An 18,407-nucleotide genomic window follows, 5' to 3' on the forward strand; every position below is an offset into this window, starting at 1 on the left:
GACGTGTGCAGGGAAGTCGTGGTTTACTTGGAAAGAACTAAACCACTAAGGAAGACTAAACAATTTTTCGTTTCAGTGGCAGCTGGTAGAGAAGGGGATCCTGTCTCTAAATCGTTTATCTCACGGTGGATTGTCAAATGCATCACACTGTTACTCTTGCTATGAGAGAACTGCCCTTCAAGCCTAGAGCACATTCTACTCGAGGCACTGGGGCATCCATAGCCTTGATTGCAAATGTTCCCCTAGAATCCATTTGCAAAGCGGCAACCTGGAGTTCTGTACACCTTTACAAAACACTATTGCGTAAACACTCATTCTAGGTCTGATTCTCAGGTGGGCCAAGCAGTACTAGGGCATCTTTTCTCTACTGTTCCTTCTCACAACCCACCTCCAACTCCGGGTAGTGCTCGCTAGTCTATGCACAGCATGTGATTCTAAGCATATTAACAAGCATCAGAAGACATGCATTACTTACCGTAATAGCATTTCTGATGATTGTATCTGCTTAGATTCACATGTGCCCTCCCTACCGCCCCGCTCGGGGTGGAAGGAACATAGACATCTTACTACTTTATCTCTTTATGTACTCACTCACTATAGCCTTGGGCTACCTCATGGCAGAAAAATACAATACAATCGGAGGGACCTCGGCGCGTGAGGGATTTTGGGTACACCACACGTCACGATAGGGATAGTGTTAGACACACCTATGCCGACATCCCCTTTCGGTCCCCAAAAGACAAGATGCAATACTCCGCGGTTACCACTGGATGTCGGACCATATGCACAGCATGTGAATCTAAGCAGATACAATCATCAGAAATGCTATTACGGTAAGTAATGCATGTCGTACTACACAGGTTGGTAGTGTGGCTGAGCAGCCAGGCTTCTCTCAAGAGGGGGGGTCAGTGTCAGCTGGCTTCTGTTCCTGTGTAGCTCTGCAGATCTTGTTGTGAAGCCTGCCTCTGGCAGGCAGGAAGTGAGGGAGGTGCCCTAAACTCCCTGTGCTAAGTCTCCTAGGAGACCCAAATGCACTCAGTGTTTGGCCAGCTGACTGTTCGGCAAGGACAGCCACCCTGCTGGGTGACTGACTGGCTAGACTGGAATGAATGGGAGAGAACTGAATAAAAGGAGTCTTTTGGCTTGGAAGGCAGTCGCCTACTGGGCGAAGGAACCGAAGAATTTGCAGAGGACACCTGCTGCTACTCCTGGACCGTGGGCCTGCCTGGTGAAGCCCTGCTGCAGTGCCAAAACGCCAAGTTCGCATTGACCGAGATGCCCCTGCACAGATGACTTCTCCCCTTGAGTTGGTGGGACCAATCCACTCCAAAGTAAGCCTTTTGGACATCCATCTCATAGCTGGTTGAATTTCCAGAGTTGCTGCTGGAAACCGTATAACCAGGGAGAGGAACGCCAGATTGTTTCTTTTAAGCTGGCCTAGAGCTTCAGGAAGATCCGTCGGACTCCCAGGAAGCAGGACTGACCCAGCCTGAACCCTCTCAATAGAGTGGGACCCCAGATGCAAGTAAAGTCCATCTCGACAGCCAGGAACCGCAGTGTTGCTATTTGCGGTAGACGCGAGGAGCTGAAACACTGAACAGCCACTGAAAGTGAAGTTTGCCGGTTGCGAGTTTTGACCGTCCTATGCATTGCAGGAATCCCCAAACATCCTCCCTCTTGTCCCCACGACTGAGGTTCAGGAACAGTGAGATCTGCAGAGCTTCACACGAACAGACGTCCTCAGCTGCATCTTTTTCTTCATTTCTAAGGTACTGTTAAAAGCCTGAGAACTTGCCTCTTACTGAAGAGTGCTTGCAACCTCTACAACTCACGTCTTATCAGCTTGTGGCCCTTCATTTGATTCTTCTTTTCATCAGACTCCTAAGTAGCAGAAGTGCTTCATCCTATACAAGACTTTTGCCCATTGACGTTGGTTTAGCCTATTGAATTTTGAGACTCTTCTTGAGGGTTCCAAAAGCATTTGCCTGCTTAAGAATATTTGTAGTCTCTTCTACTAAATTTTACCTTTTACCAACTTCTAAGGGTATTCTAAATGCCAACAGTAAGATATTAATGTCCCCAGCACCCTAGTTATTGAAGTCACCAGTGGGTGTAGGTTGTCTGTGGGCCATCCCAAAAGGGTCTTTACTGATTTAGAAATGAAGCGCATACCGTATTATAGTATATTTGTGAGTTACTAATATATTGCTCCCTTCTGAAGGAGTCTTATTCTAACTGACAAATTAATAATTGTTTATGCAAGAAACCTCGAGTGTAAGAGTTTATTTGAATACGTGTAACTGTGAGCCTCTGTGTAACTCCACAACAGCTCCCATTGACCGATCTTGCGATAAGCATGGCTGCTCAACACGCTACCAAAACTGTGTAGTGCAAGGTTGGGTTTCCTATACCTGTAGTCTGAGTTGTGTGTGTAGTGGTCCCTGAGGGTACTGCATAAAAACTTTGCCCAACACCACCTTTTTTACCGAAGGTAGTCTCCGACTCCCACTTGTCACAAAAAACTATTTTGCCAACTGTCTATCCACCACCTCATCCTGGAAAAGAGGCAAGTTTACATAGACTTCACACAAAAGGGCTCTGTTTTTACATATCAAGAATAGCTACATTTCATCAAAATGACCAATTATTCATTGGCTATACTGGCCCTAAATTTGGTGTAGCTGTTACAAAACAAACCATGTCCAGATAGATCATCCTGGCTATTGGCGAATATTACAGGTTAGCGGGCAAAGACCTGCAGGAACGCTTAAAAGCTCATTCCACAAGGGGCATGGCAACCTCTGCTGCTCTTCAATGAGGTGTCCCAAACAGACATTTGTTCAGCATCCATTTGGTCGCCTGTTCACACGTTTGTGAGACATTACTGCCTGGATTAATTCCAGTCAGGAAGAATTATTTGCAAAAGCGGTCCTTCATTCAGTCAATGACGACAATTTAAACCAAATACAATTCGTACTCCCACCACCATAATTATTAATGCTTTGGGAGACTATCGTAAAATGAGGAATACGTGGGAGGACATAATCCATTCGAAGAAAGTTACTTACCCCTGGTAACTTTCTTTTGATTGAATGTTCCTCACACATATTCCTCATTGCCCCTCGCAGACTACCCCGCCGTAGAATTTACGTGTTCTTACAGTTTATGCTTTCTTTGGAGCCTGCAGTCTATGGTACGCCTGGTAAATCCTCTTCAAGAGAGGGAAAAACAGAACTGAAGCCAACGGGTGCTGCGTGCGCTACTTTTACTAAAGTCGACAGTCGGACAGAGGCCGTCGAGGGACATCGACTCGACAAGACGGCACAGAGCGCCCCCTGTCAAAGAAATTCCAAAGCAGTTGAAACTGGAATGATTATTATAAAATGAGGAATACTTTGGAGGAACATCAAATCAAATCAAAAGAACGTTACCAGGTGAAGTAACTTGTTGTTCTCCCCAACTTTAGCTTCAAGAGGTAAACGGAACTCTCAGAAATGTGCTAATTCCCTTCACCTTGAGACCCCCAGCAACTTTGCTGGGTTTTGAGGACTTGATTTTTTTACCTGGAAATAGTGTGAGCCTTTTTTCCCACTCGTGTGTTTTACATTTTGTGTTCTCGGATTATGGAGTTTTAGATAACTCCATAGGCATCAGCTTTTCATGTGTTACACAGCACCTTCAGTGCAGTGACAAGGGGATGTCTCTTAGACTTCCCAAAGGTTTAAATACCTTCTCTGGGATAAACTACTGTTTCCTAGAGAATGTAAAGTGAAATTGACTTTACTAGTCTTTTCCAAATTCATAGACCCAGCAGACGCCATTTTACCATGTTACATCGTATCCCCAATGTCTAAACACTCATGTAGCAGTCAAATGCTAGCCTTTCCTATTGAAAAGGCTCCTGGCAGTGGTTTCACAACGAACTACCATGATTTTTCCCAACCACGAACACCGGTAGCCAAAAATCACGGGAGCCATGTTTTTCAAGATGGCGCCGTAAGCCCCTTTTTTGAAACGGGACCCGGTCTTCTTTTTTCAACACTACTTTTTGGAAAGGTTCTTCTGGTGTTTCTCTGCTCACCAAACTAGGTTTGGTCCCTTTGTTCGTGTGCCCCTGGCATCAGTGTCTGGGGTGGGCAGGAAGTGAGGGAGGTGCCCGAAACTCCCTGTGCTTAGTCTCCTAGGAGACCCAAATGCATGCTGGCGTGATTGGCTGGCTGACTGTCCGGCAAGGACAGCCACGCTGCTGGGTGAGTGGCAGCTAGGCTGGAATGAAAGAAAGAAAACTGTTTAAAAGGCGAGTCTCCAGGACTGGAAGGCAGTTGACCACTGGAACAACCGAAGAAGAGATGGAAGTGGACGGCTGCTGCAACTACTGGACTGTTGGTTTGCCCGGTGAAGCCCTGCTGCAGGTCCGAATTGCCACACTCCATTCGACAGAGAAGCTACTTCAAGGACGGTTTCTACCTTTGGGTTGGTGGGACCAATCCAATGATAAGACACCTGGATACCATTCTCAAGGCTGGTTAGGTTTAACCAGGGAGAGGGACACAAGTTTGTGTTCTTGAATCTACAGCTACTGGAACTGAAGTGACTCCATTTTGTTTGCTTTCTTCAACGATCCAGTGCAGGAGTCCCTGACGTCCTCCCTCTTGTCCCCACGACTGAGGCTCGGGAACAGCGAGATCTGCAGTAACTGCCAGGAACCACGACTTAGCAACATTTGTTTTCTTCACAAAAAGTTACTGTGCCAACCCGCCACTCTCGCAGAGAGTTTGTGAAACTTTCCCAACTTGCAGGCCTAATCAGCTTGTGACCCCCACAAATGATTTTTTTTCGCCTTAACTACTTCTGACAACTTTTGCAGTTTGATTCCAGAACTGCTCTTTACTATCCAGAACACTAGCCCATTGACTTAATTGAACTAGTCTGGTGAACAAACTATTTGCACTGCCTAGAAAGTGCATATAATCTCTTCTACCTACTTTTGTCCTTTTTGCTCACTGCTAAGGAACTAAACTGCAGTTTGGCTCCTTTTTCAAGGGCGCTCAAACTGTCTCAAAAGCTTAGTTTTGTATTGAAGTGTATTGGTATATAATTTGTCTTCTAGTGAAATGTTTTATAAATGATTGTGTAAATACATTACGTGTTTTACCAAGAAACCTTGAGTATAAGTGTCTACTTGAACCACTGTGATTGGAAGTCTTTTGTGTAACTTCTGGTACTGCTCACATTCACGCTTGAGATGCCCGTCTGCTCAGCTCGCTACCAACGAACTGTGTGGTACAGACTTGTACCAACGGTTGGTCTTGCTTACACCTGTAGTCCTAATTGTGCGTGGTGGTCCCAGAGGGTACTGCATGCAATTCTGCCTAACAGTTGAGACTGGGAGTTGTGGTTCAAGATCGCTCCCATCCTGGACTTCCTTCCCGACGACAAGAGGTTGGAAGCGTTGGAGATCCTGCCACAAGATGAGGTGGCGTTGGTCCACGCCATCACGGTGGCCACGGACATTGCCGACAGGATATTCAGTCTAAGGTGCTGGACATGCCCTTCGACAATTTGTTTGGAAAGGCTGTGGATGAGTCTCTCCAAGCCATAAAGACTGACACGGAGATGGCATGTGCTTTGCGCACTCTTCAGCAACGGAAGCAGTCCTTTCGGACCTCGGGCAGCAAGTCCCAAGGGTTCTCCAAGGGGTTCGGTGGGGAATCCTCTTCTTACCGCCAACCCTCCCGCTCTTTGGCCCAGGAGATGAACAGGGGCTGTTCCAAGACCTTCGGAGGAGGGCGTCGTCATCGCCAGGGTCCCCAGGGAGGCCCTTCAACGTCCAAGCAGGATTGAACCGGCCGTGGCATCGGGCCCCCGCCCGTGCACCCCAGTGGTAAGCAGACTGGCAAACTTTGTCAGCGTGTGGAAGACCATCTCCACGACCATTGGGTACTGGATGCTCTCGCCCACAGACTCTCCCTCGAATTTCAACAGAAGTCTCCTAGAATACCACCAGTGGCCCGGCAGGAAAACCATGTCCTGCAGCTGTTGCTGGAAGTGCGGGCAAAGCTGAAGAAAGGCGCGTTGGAGCTCGTACCACAGAGGCTCTGGGGCTCCTGTGTACTCTAGGTACTTTTTCGTCAGAAAGAAGACGGGGGCTGGAGGCCCATTCTCGACCTTTATTAGACTGAGCAAGTACATAAAGTCCCAAGAATTCTGCATGGTCACTCGTCAGTACGTGCTTGGGCAGCTGGAAGAGAATTTTTGTCGTCGCTGGACTTAGAGGATGCATACTTCCACGTCCCCATTCACAAGAGGCACCATAAGTTCCTGCGTTTTGTGGTGCAAGGGAAGCGCAATCATTCAAAGCCCTTCCCTTCGGCTTGAAGTCGGCGCCATGAGTCTTCAAGTGCCTGGCGCCAGTGGCGACGCAGCTGCGACTTCGGGGATTCACGTCTACCCTTATCTGGACGACTGGCTCATCCGGGCAAGCTCGAAGAAGGTCGCCGTCCACCACACGGCGAAGACCGTGCACCTATTGATGGATCTGGGGTTCTCGGTGGACTATGCAAATTCCTACTAGAATCGATCGCAGGATGCGCTGTTTCTGGGAGCCCGACTCAAGTGTGGTGCCTGGCGTCTCCGTCGGAGGAGAGGATTGCAGCCATCTTGGGCAAGGTACAACAGCTGTTGGCCCTGAAGGTGGCAAGGGTGAGGTCCATCAAGTCTTTGCTTGGCATGCTGTCATCATGCATATACCTCATTCGACTGTGCAGGCTACGGATGCATCCCCTACAGGAATTCTTCTATGCCCATTGAATTAAAGTGTCGTGGAAGCTTCGAGGACGACGAGAGTTTCCATCGAGCAATATGGTTGTGGGAGGATCGCACTCATCTGTCCGGAGGTGCAGATCTACAGACCCCACCCCACTGTACCAGGAGACAGTCACGACTGGCTCCTCCCTGGCAGGATGGGGCGCTCACATCAGAAGTCTTCAGCAAAAGGCCTGTGGCTAGCGGAGGGGAAAACGTTGCACATCAACGTGTTGGAGCTGCGGGCAGTGTTTTGGGCCCTCAAATCTTTCCTTCTGTCCCTCAAGGGCAAGGTGGTGCGGGTCTTCACGGACAACACCACCACAATGTTTTACATCGGTAACCAGGGGGCACCAGATCCCTGGTTCTCTTTACGGGAAGCACATGACTTATGGCACTGGGCCATTGCCCAGTGGATGTTCCTCATCCCGTTTCATCTGACAGGAGTGAAGAACACTGTTGCTGACTCGCTCAGCAGGGAACTGCGCCCTTGCAACAAGTGGGCGCTTCAGCAGGACCAAGTGGATGTCCTGTTCCGCAGATGGGGCAATCCTCAGATCAATCTATTTGCGACAGCGACGAACAGTGTCGGAGGTTCGCCAGCAGGTTTCCCTGGTTGGCGAGCATGGGGGACGCATTCTCATTCCACTTGGGCGGCCTGTTTCTGTATGCGTTCCCTCTGTTGCGTTGCTTCTTCGACTAGTCAATCAACTCGGACGATCCTGGTGCAGGTTGATACTCATCACACCGGCATGGCTGAGGCAGATCTGGGATCTGTACCTATTCGATCGACATGTCGGTGTCCCCTCCAGTCAAGCTGGTTGCAGATTTTCTAGCCAGAGAATGAGGCAATTCTGCATCACGACCTAGGATCGCTGAACATGAAGCCCTGGCTCTTGCAGCGTTAGAGTTTGGGGGGTTATGACCACCCTGCGGATTGCAAGTAGGTGCTTGCCAGGGCCAGTGCATAATCTACTCTAAATGTTAGACATAAATGGAAGAGGTTTGCCGTTTGGTGCCGTAAACAGAATCTCGACCCTCTACGAGTCATGGCTCCGCAGGTGCTGCTGTTTTTGCTGTCGGCCAAAGCGGGGCTGGCCCATGCCTCCATTAAAGTTCATCTGGCGGCTATCTCCCGCTAAACCGGATCTCCGGGACTGTCGTTATGGTCACACCGTCTGGTTAAGGAGTTTATGAAAAGACTTTTCAGTTTGTTCCCGCCAGTGAATGCTCCAGGCCCGGCATGGGAGCTCAATGTGGTGCTGACAAGGCTCATGGGCCCTCCATTCGAACCTATGCAGACAGTTCCACTGAAGTTCTTATCGTGGAAGACCGCTTTCCTCGTGCCCAAGATGCCATCAGACTCATCTAAATGAGCCCTTGGTGTTGCCTGTGTTTTTTTCTGACGCCTTCATCGCCGGCCGAGAGTACTTTGCACTTGCTGGATGTGGCTAGAGCGCTGATGTTCTATGTGGACCGCACCAAGAGAAGACGTCCCAACTTTTCGTGAACTTTGGCCCTGTGAACCATGGGAAGGCCCTCCCCAAGGCTTCGATTTCCAGGTGGCTTCCAGGAGCGAACGCTGCAACTACGACGTTCCTGTTTGGTGTGCCCCTGCTGGACATCTGCAGGGCCGCTACGCGGCGGTCTACGCACACCTTCACGAGATTCTAATGAGTCGACAGGGATTCCACGGAGGAGTCCAGAGTCGGCCAAACAGTGCTGCACAACCTGTTCGCTTCAAGGTGAGCCTTGTGAAAAGGTAAGAGATGCTTATGTTGAGCCTTTACCACCTCCCGTGGTTGTGCATGTGTATACTGCTATATATTCTTTATTCATGAGCATGTAAATCCATGCCAGAGCCCATGCTGGAGAAGTAACAAGTTACTTACCTGTAACTGTTGTTTTCCAGCATGGGTCTGGCATGGATTCACATGCGACCCCTACCACGTACCCCCCTGCGGCTCTTCTCTTGGTCCTACTGCCACTTTACGTGCTACCAAATCTGAAGATGGCTGCCAGAGGAGGGGCTTATGTAGAGGGCTGTAATTGGCTGAGGTCATTATGACCCAGAGCTCAGTGATTGGTTGTTAGGAGAAAGACAATTCAGAAATGAAACTGATTTTTTCTTTACCGAGTATTCCCAACCTGACGGGATATTCATGAGCATGTGAATCCATGCTAAACCCATGCTGGAGAACAACAGTTACAGGTAAGTAACTTTTTCCTTACTTCCTGCCCCTGCCAGACATACTGGAGCCAGAGGCGGGCTTCACTCGTGAATCCCGCTTAAGACAAAGGGACCTAACCTCGTTTGGTGTGCACAGTAAATCTCAAGAAGGACCTTTCCAACAAGAAATGGCGAAAAAAGACTACCAGGCCATTTTGACAAAAATGGGCACCCATGCGTGTCTTACTGCAGCTGCAATTGCAGCTTGCGGTAAAAACCCACAATGGTAGTCAAAATGAAACCACTGCCACCAGCCATTAATTGTAGAAGGGGTAACATAAAATTGTTACATGAGAAACTAGACAAAAGGGATACTAAGTATCCCCCAGCGCCCTATGTTAAAATGGTGTGTGCTGGGCCGAGAAAGTTACAAATGTAAGTAAAGTCAATTTCACTTTACTGCTCTTGGAAACAGTAAAGAGAAGCTATTTAAATCTGAAAGACTTCCCTGTGCCACTGCACTGAAGGTGCTGTGTGACACAATGTAAAGATACCACCTATGGAGTTTGCCAGACTCCAAAAACAAACCGATTTCGAATCACAGAAAAAAAGTTGATTGGGAAAAGGGTCTCGCTCTATCCAGGTTAAAAATCAAAAGTCATAGTCAAGCAAGAGTGCTGGCCCCTCTCTAAGGTAGAGAGGAATTCTCCCTAACACTCGCAAAGTATTGCCTATTGTGAATGACTCATTTTTGTGTGCTGTATAGTGACACCCACATAGCCACATTAGTTTTAATAAAATGGCTATGCAGTTTAATCAAGCCCATCTCAGTCTTTGTTACATGTTTAGTCCTACTGTGGGTGGATTGCATGAAGTCTGCACAAGTTTGGCAATGCCACATACCATGCTCCTGACAAAGGATACTGATGTATCAAGCAGGGCCGCTCTTAAGGGCCTGTCTGTGCCAGATCTCTACACATCCATGCACCTCCGACGTGGAAGAGGGCTGGGGACCTCTCCCGCCAGGATTGGAGCTACAACGCGGAGAAGGTGTCCCTCAACCCTGCCGACACCGAGAATAACCAGCAGCAGCATAGGGTAATTACCTGTGTAGCTGTACGAACCGTTTCTGCAGCGTTATTTCAGCAGGAGCGATCCGCATCATAAAGTGCGTTCCTTTCATCAGCTGTTCTGCTTTGCCTCACTATACACGTGAAACTGTGTCCTTTGCCCTGCACAGCGTTCTACCAGATTTGATTTTTAAATATCCCGCACTTTCTGCAAGATGGCTGACTCCATCGACATGCCTCGCATCTGGCACAGCCCTCAGCTCTGATTGGCCGCACTGCTGCAATTACTCTAACCGCCGTGGCCGTCGGGTGGAAGCCGGGCCAAATCCTTAAGGGCCGCTCTTAAGGGCCATTCTGTGCCTGTCCGTGCGTGGCCGATGGCCATTGTCCAGTCAGTCTGCCCACTCTATGCCCTCTAACATTGGCAGCCCTCTGCTCCCAGCACCTGACTCTCCCCTAATTCCACGGAAAGCCGCAGCACTCGCAACCTACTTCCATAAAGTGGAACACTGAGAGGCCATGTGTTCACTTAGTAAAACAGAACTTTGCACTAAGGGCCACAGAAGAAGCGCAAGCCTTTGAAGGAGCAGGGGCTCCCTATAGCACTGCAGGAGCAGTGTCCTACCAGCTGTGCCACACACCCGCTGTAAGGTAAGCCCGAGGGCTTTATTGTAGACGCAGCAGTAATCGGCTGCGACGGCTGTCCATAGCGCAGAAGATCGCGACTACATTAAGCACATGGTCACATTAATAGTTTCCATGCAGGATACATAGTGGAAATTCATCTGTTTCTCATCACTGTACATTTGAGTTCTCACTGCCTCCATAGAGATCCACGAGGCTGACCGCTTCTCAGGATGGCCGCCCCACTCACCGAAGTGAGTGTTCTTACCCAGTTCTCAGATAAACCGGTAAACACTGTGAAAATGTACTTGAACTCCTACTCATAACAACCGCAGTACTTTCTCACACTACCAAAGACTCGCACAGCTCTGGAAAGTGACCAATATTGTGACAGCTACGGCCCAAACTGTTCACAGCCTTTTATTTCCCCCATTTTTAATGCCGATATGTTAACCTACTGAACTATCAGTCTTACATATACCGAGCCACACAGTTCGCAGTCCCTTACCACAATCATCTACCCGATGTCTCCCTACCCTGGGATTATGCATTGCCTAAAAACTGTATGCTTTATCTTAAATACCATTTTGTGCTTGCTCTGGAGCATTTTGCACTCGAAATGTTATGCCATTCTGCTTCATTGGTAGCATATCGGTTCTAGCATGTCTCTACATAGTGTTTGCCCAGGAGCATTCTGCACTCAAAATGTTATGGCTCTGTTTCATTGGTAGCATATCGCTTCTAGCCTGTCTCAACATAGTGTTTGTCCAGGAGCAATTTGCATTCAAAATGTCAAGCCACTCGGTGCTGTTGGTAGTTTGACATTTTTAGATCATCTCACTGTGCTATGCACCCAGTAGCTGATGACACACTGACTCATGTCAGCAAAACCCAGCTATGCCCTCCCGCCCTCTCTAGCTAACCCCTTACTGAATATAGTAATGTTAGATGTGACGCTCTTCACAATGCTCCCATTCTGCATAGTCTTAGACAACATCCCATGCACAGGTAAACACTTCATTGCCTTCAAAAATGGGCTGTCCAAACTGGCATGCCCAAGACACTACCCTATACCCTGCCCGACACCCTTCCGCCCACATACTGCCCCTTTCCCAATAAGTACAGAACAGGCCTGCAGGGGTAGCCTTTTCTTCATAATTCCGGAGCAAGACTGCGCACCCACCCATATCCCGCTTCCTTTGATAGACCACCCACTCACCCCTAAGACCACCTTAGGCTGCAAAACCTACCCTATTATCAGGGACCAGAGTTCGTCGCCTAAGAACACGCACTAAACTAGTCCACCACAGCCACACCTCTACATTTGTAGCAACCAAACCACCCAAACATAATGATTTTTGTCAAAACAAAGTACAAGCCACCCACCACCATGTCTCCTAAATCTTCGATCAATGTCACTTACCCTCCAACGCCTAAGACTGCCATCGCAGTGAAACCCTAGAACCTACTAATGCCAAATGTGCCCTCATTAATGCCCGATCATTTGGAGCACATGCCATCGAAATCTATGACCTTATTATTGAACAAAAGCTTGATTTACTAGTAATCACAGAATCCTGGCTTCACCAAGCTTCGGGACCTCTGCTATCCCTGGCCATCCCACCCGACTATTCCATTCTCAGAGTTAACAGAACCCATTCCATAGGCGGTAGTGTAGCCATCATAGCTGAGAGCAATCTGCAACTCAGATCTAGCTCCATCGAAGCCCCCTCGGGGTATGAACTGCTGCTAGCTAAACTCGCCTTGAATGAGAAAACTAGAATCAATTTTGTGGTGATTTACAGAACACCCAGCTCCAATAGTCCTGAAATAGACATCCCACTTCTTCTTGCGTCCTTCATTAAACCAAACACGAAATGTATAATCCTTGGAGATTTGAACTTGGGTTTCAATGATGAACTAGACCTCAAAGCCGCAGCTCTACACGCAGCACTCAAAGATCTGAACTTCACCCAACTGGTGAATGATCCCACTCATATTAAGGGCAGAACCCTTGACTGGATCCTCATTTAATACCAGACTAACTATTGATACCATCTTTCTTCTTAGATGGTCTGACCACTTCTACATTAACTTCACCCCCCTGAGTGACAAACCCCGTCCTCCTAAGACAACAATAATGGATACATTTGAAGCTAGAAATCCCAGAAAGCTCACTGTAGAGAACTTTGTCCCTACTCTCAATAAAACCCTAGCAACCAACTTAATTGACAGCAATGACCCTAGCACCATTGCTGTCTACTACCATAGATGCCTAACCCTCGCCATCGACGAAGTTACAACCAAAATGCAACGTGCAAACAAAAAATCCCACTTCTGGTTTGATGAAGAATTAGCTGCCCTAAGGAGAACCAAACGTGTCTATGAACACACCCATAACACCGACTCGGCCAAAGCCTTCAAGGACGCCAACAAAAGCTATAAAACAGCCATTATCTCCCATAAAGCTAACTCCTACAACACACGCATCAGCAATGCTGCATCAGATTCCAAAGAACTGTTTTAAATCCTTAAAGAATTAGAAAATCCTATCCCAACCACGACCCACACCAATTCCAGCAAAGAGTGCTCCACTACTATTCAAGATACACTTGCTTCTAAAATTGTGCTATAAAATAAGCAACAAAAGACTGTTATTAGCAGCCAAAAATGCTCGGACCACCAAGCCCCTCGCCCCCTGCCAATGACAATACGAACTCCTTATTCCACTTCTCACAGGTCTCCCGAGAACTAGTGCTGAACACCATTTCCAAGCTAAAAGCATCCAATTATAAAGGGGATAACGTCCCAGCTAAATTAGTTAAAGCATGCGCATCCTCCCTCCCCCTACCATTACTAACTTTGTTAATTCCTCTTTCATCACCAACACCGTCCCAACTAGTATGAAAGAAGCCTCGGTCAACCCACTTCTAAAAAAAAAAAAAAAAAAATAATCATAAAACCTCCTCAATACCTTCCAATTATTGGCCAATAACAACGGTCCCATTTCTACTCAAACTTAGATAAAATAGCCTACACACAAATACAATCCCATCTTGAACAGAACCATCTACTCAACCAGACAATCAGACTTCAGGCCCAATCATAGTACGGAAACGGCCATCTTGGATCTTGAAATCCAAATGGACACTATCAGAGACTCGGGTCCAACAGCATGAAGATGCAAAGTTTCTCTATCCGCCGCATTTGATCTCGTGGACCATGACAAACCAACTCATTAGCCAAGGATTTCCATTTCTCGAACAATGCCACTTGGTGGGTGAAATCCTTTCTTGCCGAACGCATGTCTAGAGTCGCCCTAGGCAAAGAAGCTGCTGATCCCATCCCAGTCCCCATTGGAGTACCACAAGGATCATGTCTCTCTCCCATTCTTTAGAACACCTACACCAAACTCCTCTTCTCAGCATTACACGACATGGATGTCATCTACACTAACTTCGCGGATGACGCCCAGATCCTCGTACCCATCTCAGGAAACTATGACCAAGACACCATGATCATTAACAGAATTTACGCCATTATTCAAAATTGGATGGTGCTAAATAGTCTTTGCCTCAACGATGAGAAGACGGCCCCCTTCCAAATTAGCTGACCTCCACCCAGACTACTCCTCGATCAATATTGATGGCACTCTTATTCCAGTACTCAAGCAAGTAAAAGCATTAGGGGAATACCTAGATGCCAACCTCACCATGTCTAAACATATCAGTATGCTCTCACGCACCTCAGCGTACACTTCTAAACTTATTGCGGCAAGTAGACAATTTCTGACTCCGACCAACTGTCTCACCCTGGCTAGGGCTTTAGTATTGTCCAAGTTAGATTACTGCAATGTCTTACTGCTAGGAACTTCGAACACTAACATCAGCAAACTACAATTGATTCAAAGCAGGGCCTTAGAACAGCACTAGGTATAAAAAAAAAAAGTTTGAGCATATTACAAAGATAAGGAAGGAAGCGCACTGGCTACCTGTCAAAGCCAGAATTATCTTCAAAACTGTCTGCATCGCACAGAAATGTCTTGCTAAAAAAGCCCCGATCTACCTCAACGCCCTTCAGAAAAAAAAACACACCAGAGCTCTAAGATCTAACGACAATTTACTCCTAGTGACTCCCCAGTATAAAAAGACCAGAGCCATGGATAGCAGCTTTCAGGTCTTAGCACCTAATCACTGGAACTCCCTCCCTTTCATTATAAAGAGACCTCGCACCCTGGCTTTACAAAACTGCAAAAAACCTGGTTATTTAACCAATATTAGAACAAAGCAGCCGGATCCAAATGTAAATGTCTTTTAGCGAATTGTATATTCTACTTGCTGTAATAACTTTATGCACATCTGTACAATTGTATGACTAATATCAAAGCTGTCTGTAACCATGCTGTGATACCCCAGGGTCTGGGCGTGTAACAAATGAAAAAAATAAAGATGGTTAGAGGAAATGTAGTCACCAGTAGGATTATTTTCATAAGGCTGTAGTTTTTTTGGTGATTAAGTGATCTGTTGTCCTTACAAAGCAGTTTGTCAATGTTGCTCAAAGATTTTGTTTTACCTCTACAGAAACACATGGCCCAGCAGCATGAATCTCATTTGACGGAAGACCCTTCGAGTACAGATCAAGAAAATCCATAATGCATTTATAGATGGTTTCTTCTCAGAATAAGGGGTCCATTGTGTATTTCGTTTTATTTTGTTTCAAAAGTTGTTTTCAAACTTCAAAGTTAATATTGTAAAAATGTATTATGATTGCACTCGTAGCCGGTTTGGAAACAATTGATGGTTCTAATTTTTATGAAAAAACATCCTGATTGGAGAAGCACCTTTGACAGTGTTCAAATAAATGTTCTTATTGTATAGTAAATCAGGGTTGCTTTGTTTTTTTCTTTGCCACATTGTTTGAATTAATTGTACACTCACAAGTTCATCATCCGATATATTTGGTATCATAAATCGCTAACCTTTTCCCCAGCAGTGGCGTAGTGCGGCTCAGCCTAGTGATCCCTCTGCTTCTAATTTACTGCAAATGTGACATGGGGAAGCCAATATGTTAAAATGGATTTTCATAATGTGCCCTGTGGACAGATTATGTGAGGCCTCCCTATTCTGGTGGACACGGAAAGCCACTTTATTTTTTATTTGTATAGTGCACAAACAGCCCACAAGCATCGTGGCGCTGTTAGAGGCAAGTAGTCTCTGAGAAGTAGGTTTTAGACTTGGGAGAGTAATTAAGGGTTCAGTTAAGTAAACACTGCGAATTTGTAATACAAGTTGGGCAAAATGTAAAAAGCATTTATTTTTTTGGCCTTGAGCAACATAACTTTTTAACACAGTTGAAACTAGTGTACAAACTATAATTTAGCAAAGGAAGTGAATTAACAAGGTAACATAATAGAGCACATGTACGTAAAGAAAAAATGAATTTAAACACAATGCACAACCTTATTTCTAGATTTGTATTCCTTTTTAAAATGTAATTTCTATGCTAAAAAGAAATGAGGACTAGTACCATTTTTAGTTGCAAGACCCAATGGAGCTCTTTGCAGGAGGCTAGATTTCTTTAATGTAGTCTGAACAAGTTTTGGAAAAGCCAACCAGCAGTTCATAAGTGTTTCAAAGTTGAACAAAATGAAGGAACGGTCCTAGGAGCCCCTCTTCAAACCGCTTTGGGGTACCCCTGAGGAGGATCCTTCATCCGAACACTGTCCACGGTCAGGCATGTCGAAAGGTGAGGCAATTTCTTTATGCCAGTTAAACTGTATAAAGCATAGCAACACCAATGTTAGGCAGAATTGCATGCAGTACTCTCTGGGACCACCACATACAATTAGGACTACAGGTGTAAGCAAAACCAACCTTTCGTTTACGTCTGTACTACAGTTTGTGGTAGCGAGCTGAGCAGCCAGGTTTATCTCAAGAGCGCTTGTGAGCAGTAAAAGAGGTTACACAGAAGTCTTAGAATCATGGTGGTTCAAGTAGACCCTTACACTCGAGGTTTCTTGGTAAATCACTTAGTAATTTCTTAGTCATTTAGAAAACATTCACTAGAAGGAGGCAACTTACTATCATACACAAATACACTTCAGTACCAAACCAATAAGTTTCTAAGTAAATTAGGCTCCCCTGAAATAGGAGCAAAATGGCATTTCAGTCACTTTAAATAGGACGACAAAGGCACAAGTAAATAGTATAGATCACAAATACTTTTATAGGCAGTGCAAATAGTTTTAGTTCACTAGAGGACTTGATTCAGTTCAATAGGCCTAAGTCAATGGGCTAGTGTCTTTGTTAGGAAAGAGCAGTTCTTGTAGTAAACGGTTAAGTCTTTGCCAAAGTGCTCAAAAGTAGTATGTACGAAAAAGAATCATATGTTGGGTCACAAGCTGATTAGGCCTGCAAGTTGGGAAAGTTCCACGAACTTTCACCGCGAGAGGCAAGTTCTCTCAATCGGGTTGGCGCAGTATCTTAACCCTATAACTGCCATGGGTATTTCCGCCCAGTGCCAAGGCCTTTTTTGGCGATTTCTGTATGTGGCCATTCAATGCCTTGTAACTTTTTGTTACAGGAGATATCTCGGCCAAATTTGGCTCCTTTTTTCCCCACATGTAGGCAGTCGTAATGCCACCCAGGAATCCTAGGTTGCTGTAGGGGGGTGAGAGAAAATAACCAAAAAGGGTGCAAGTGTTTTTTCAAAAAAATGCAAATAAAATGATGTACAAAGAAGCCTGTGGTTTTCCTTGTAAGAGCTAGGAACAAATGGTTTGCTGTGCTGAATTCCCCAATTTTCCTGGCTTTGAAGAACAGGTTGAGTGGAAACTAAAGAATTATTTTGATGTGTTTATCAACCGTTTTGTAGGCGATTTTGGCCATTTTTGCCAATTGGACATGCATGGACGGAATGGTATAAAAAGGGTAGGAAAGCCAAATTGGAGGACAAGGGAATATATTTCTGAAAAGTAGACAAAATTCCAAGTTTAGGAAGGGGTGATTTGCGTAGGTCGGACAACTAGGTAGGGGAAAATGCCATAAAATGGGGGGGAAAGCGGGAAAATGACCGAAAAAAAGGTATGTGGTGGACATGGTTGGCTTGGTACGGCACTGGCTTCTATGAATTTTGAGAAAAGCAATGCTCCGCTATAGTCACCCGACTCCTGCAGTTACGAAAGCACACATATTTTGTAGTTTTACAAAACAAGCAATACCACAAGCCGAACACTGAGCTATGGTACACAGGAGTTGTGCTTGCGGCCTGAACAGACGCACTTAGCATATGTAAATCAGGAAAACCAATGTGTTGAACGGCAAGCATACATTTTTTGAAAGAGCACAGGCAGACCTTTTCAAGGGTAGGTGACTTGTGCAGGTTACAAAAGTGTATTGTGCCTAAAGCAGTAACTAAATGTAGAGCATATTTGAGAAATGAAAGGGTTGTGTGACAAGGGCACCAGCAAATGGGTCAAAACGTTAAGAAAACCACACAAACACAACAAATGTTATACCTTCCCGCGTTCCCACAGGTGTCCCGATGAAAACAGTACCTCACATGTGTGGGTACACCAACCTGAGGGCCATGAGGAAAGCCTAAAACACAGGTAACACCAAGTCTGTTTTGACATGTGAATTTCACACTTTCTGCAGACGGGCACACCATACAGATATGGGTCTTGGGTGTCCAAGTCACCAAGGAAAACGGGGAACCCCATGCCTTTCCGAAAAGAGGAC

The 18,407-nt window shown here is 46.1% G+C and overlaps 1 protein-coding gene across 2 annotated transcripts in view; it reads left to right on the forward strand.

The window, feature by feature from the left end:
- ZNF638 (zinc finger protein 638) overlaps window positions 1-15,549 on the forward strand; it is an 846,814-nt gene extending 831,265 nt beyond the window's left edge. For both annotated transcript variants that reach the window (XM_069632287.1, XM_069632288.1), the window contains one exon: window positions 15,249-15,549. In XM_069632287.1, the coding sequence (XP_069488388.1) occupies window positions 15,249-15,320 (72 nt within the window). In that variant the 3' untranslated portion in view covers window positions 15,321-15,549. The remainder of the gene's footprint in view (window positions 1-15,248) is intronic.
- Window positions 15,550-18,407: the final 2,858 nt, after the last annotated feature.

This window comes from Ambystoma mexicanum, chromosome 6q (genome assembly GCF_040938575.1).
Source record: "Ambystoma mexicanum isolate Mex_15411 chromosome 6q, UKY_AmexF1_1, whole genome shotgun sequence".
NCBI classification, from domain to species: Eukaryota; Metazoa; Chordata; class Amphibia; order Caudata; family Ambystomatidae; genus Ambystoma; species Ambystoma mexicanum.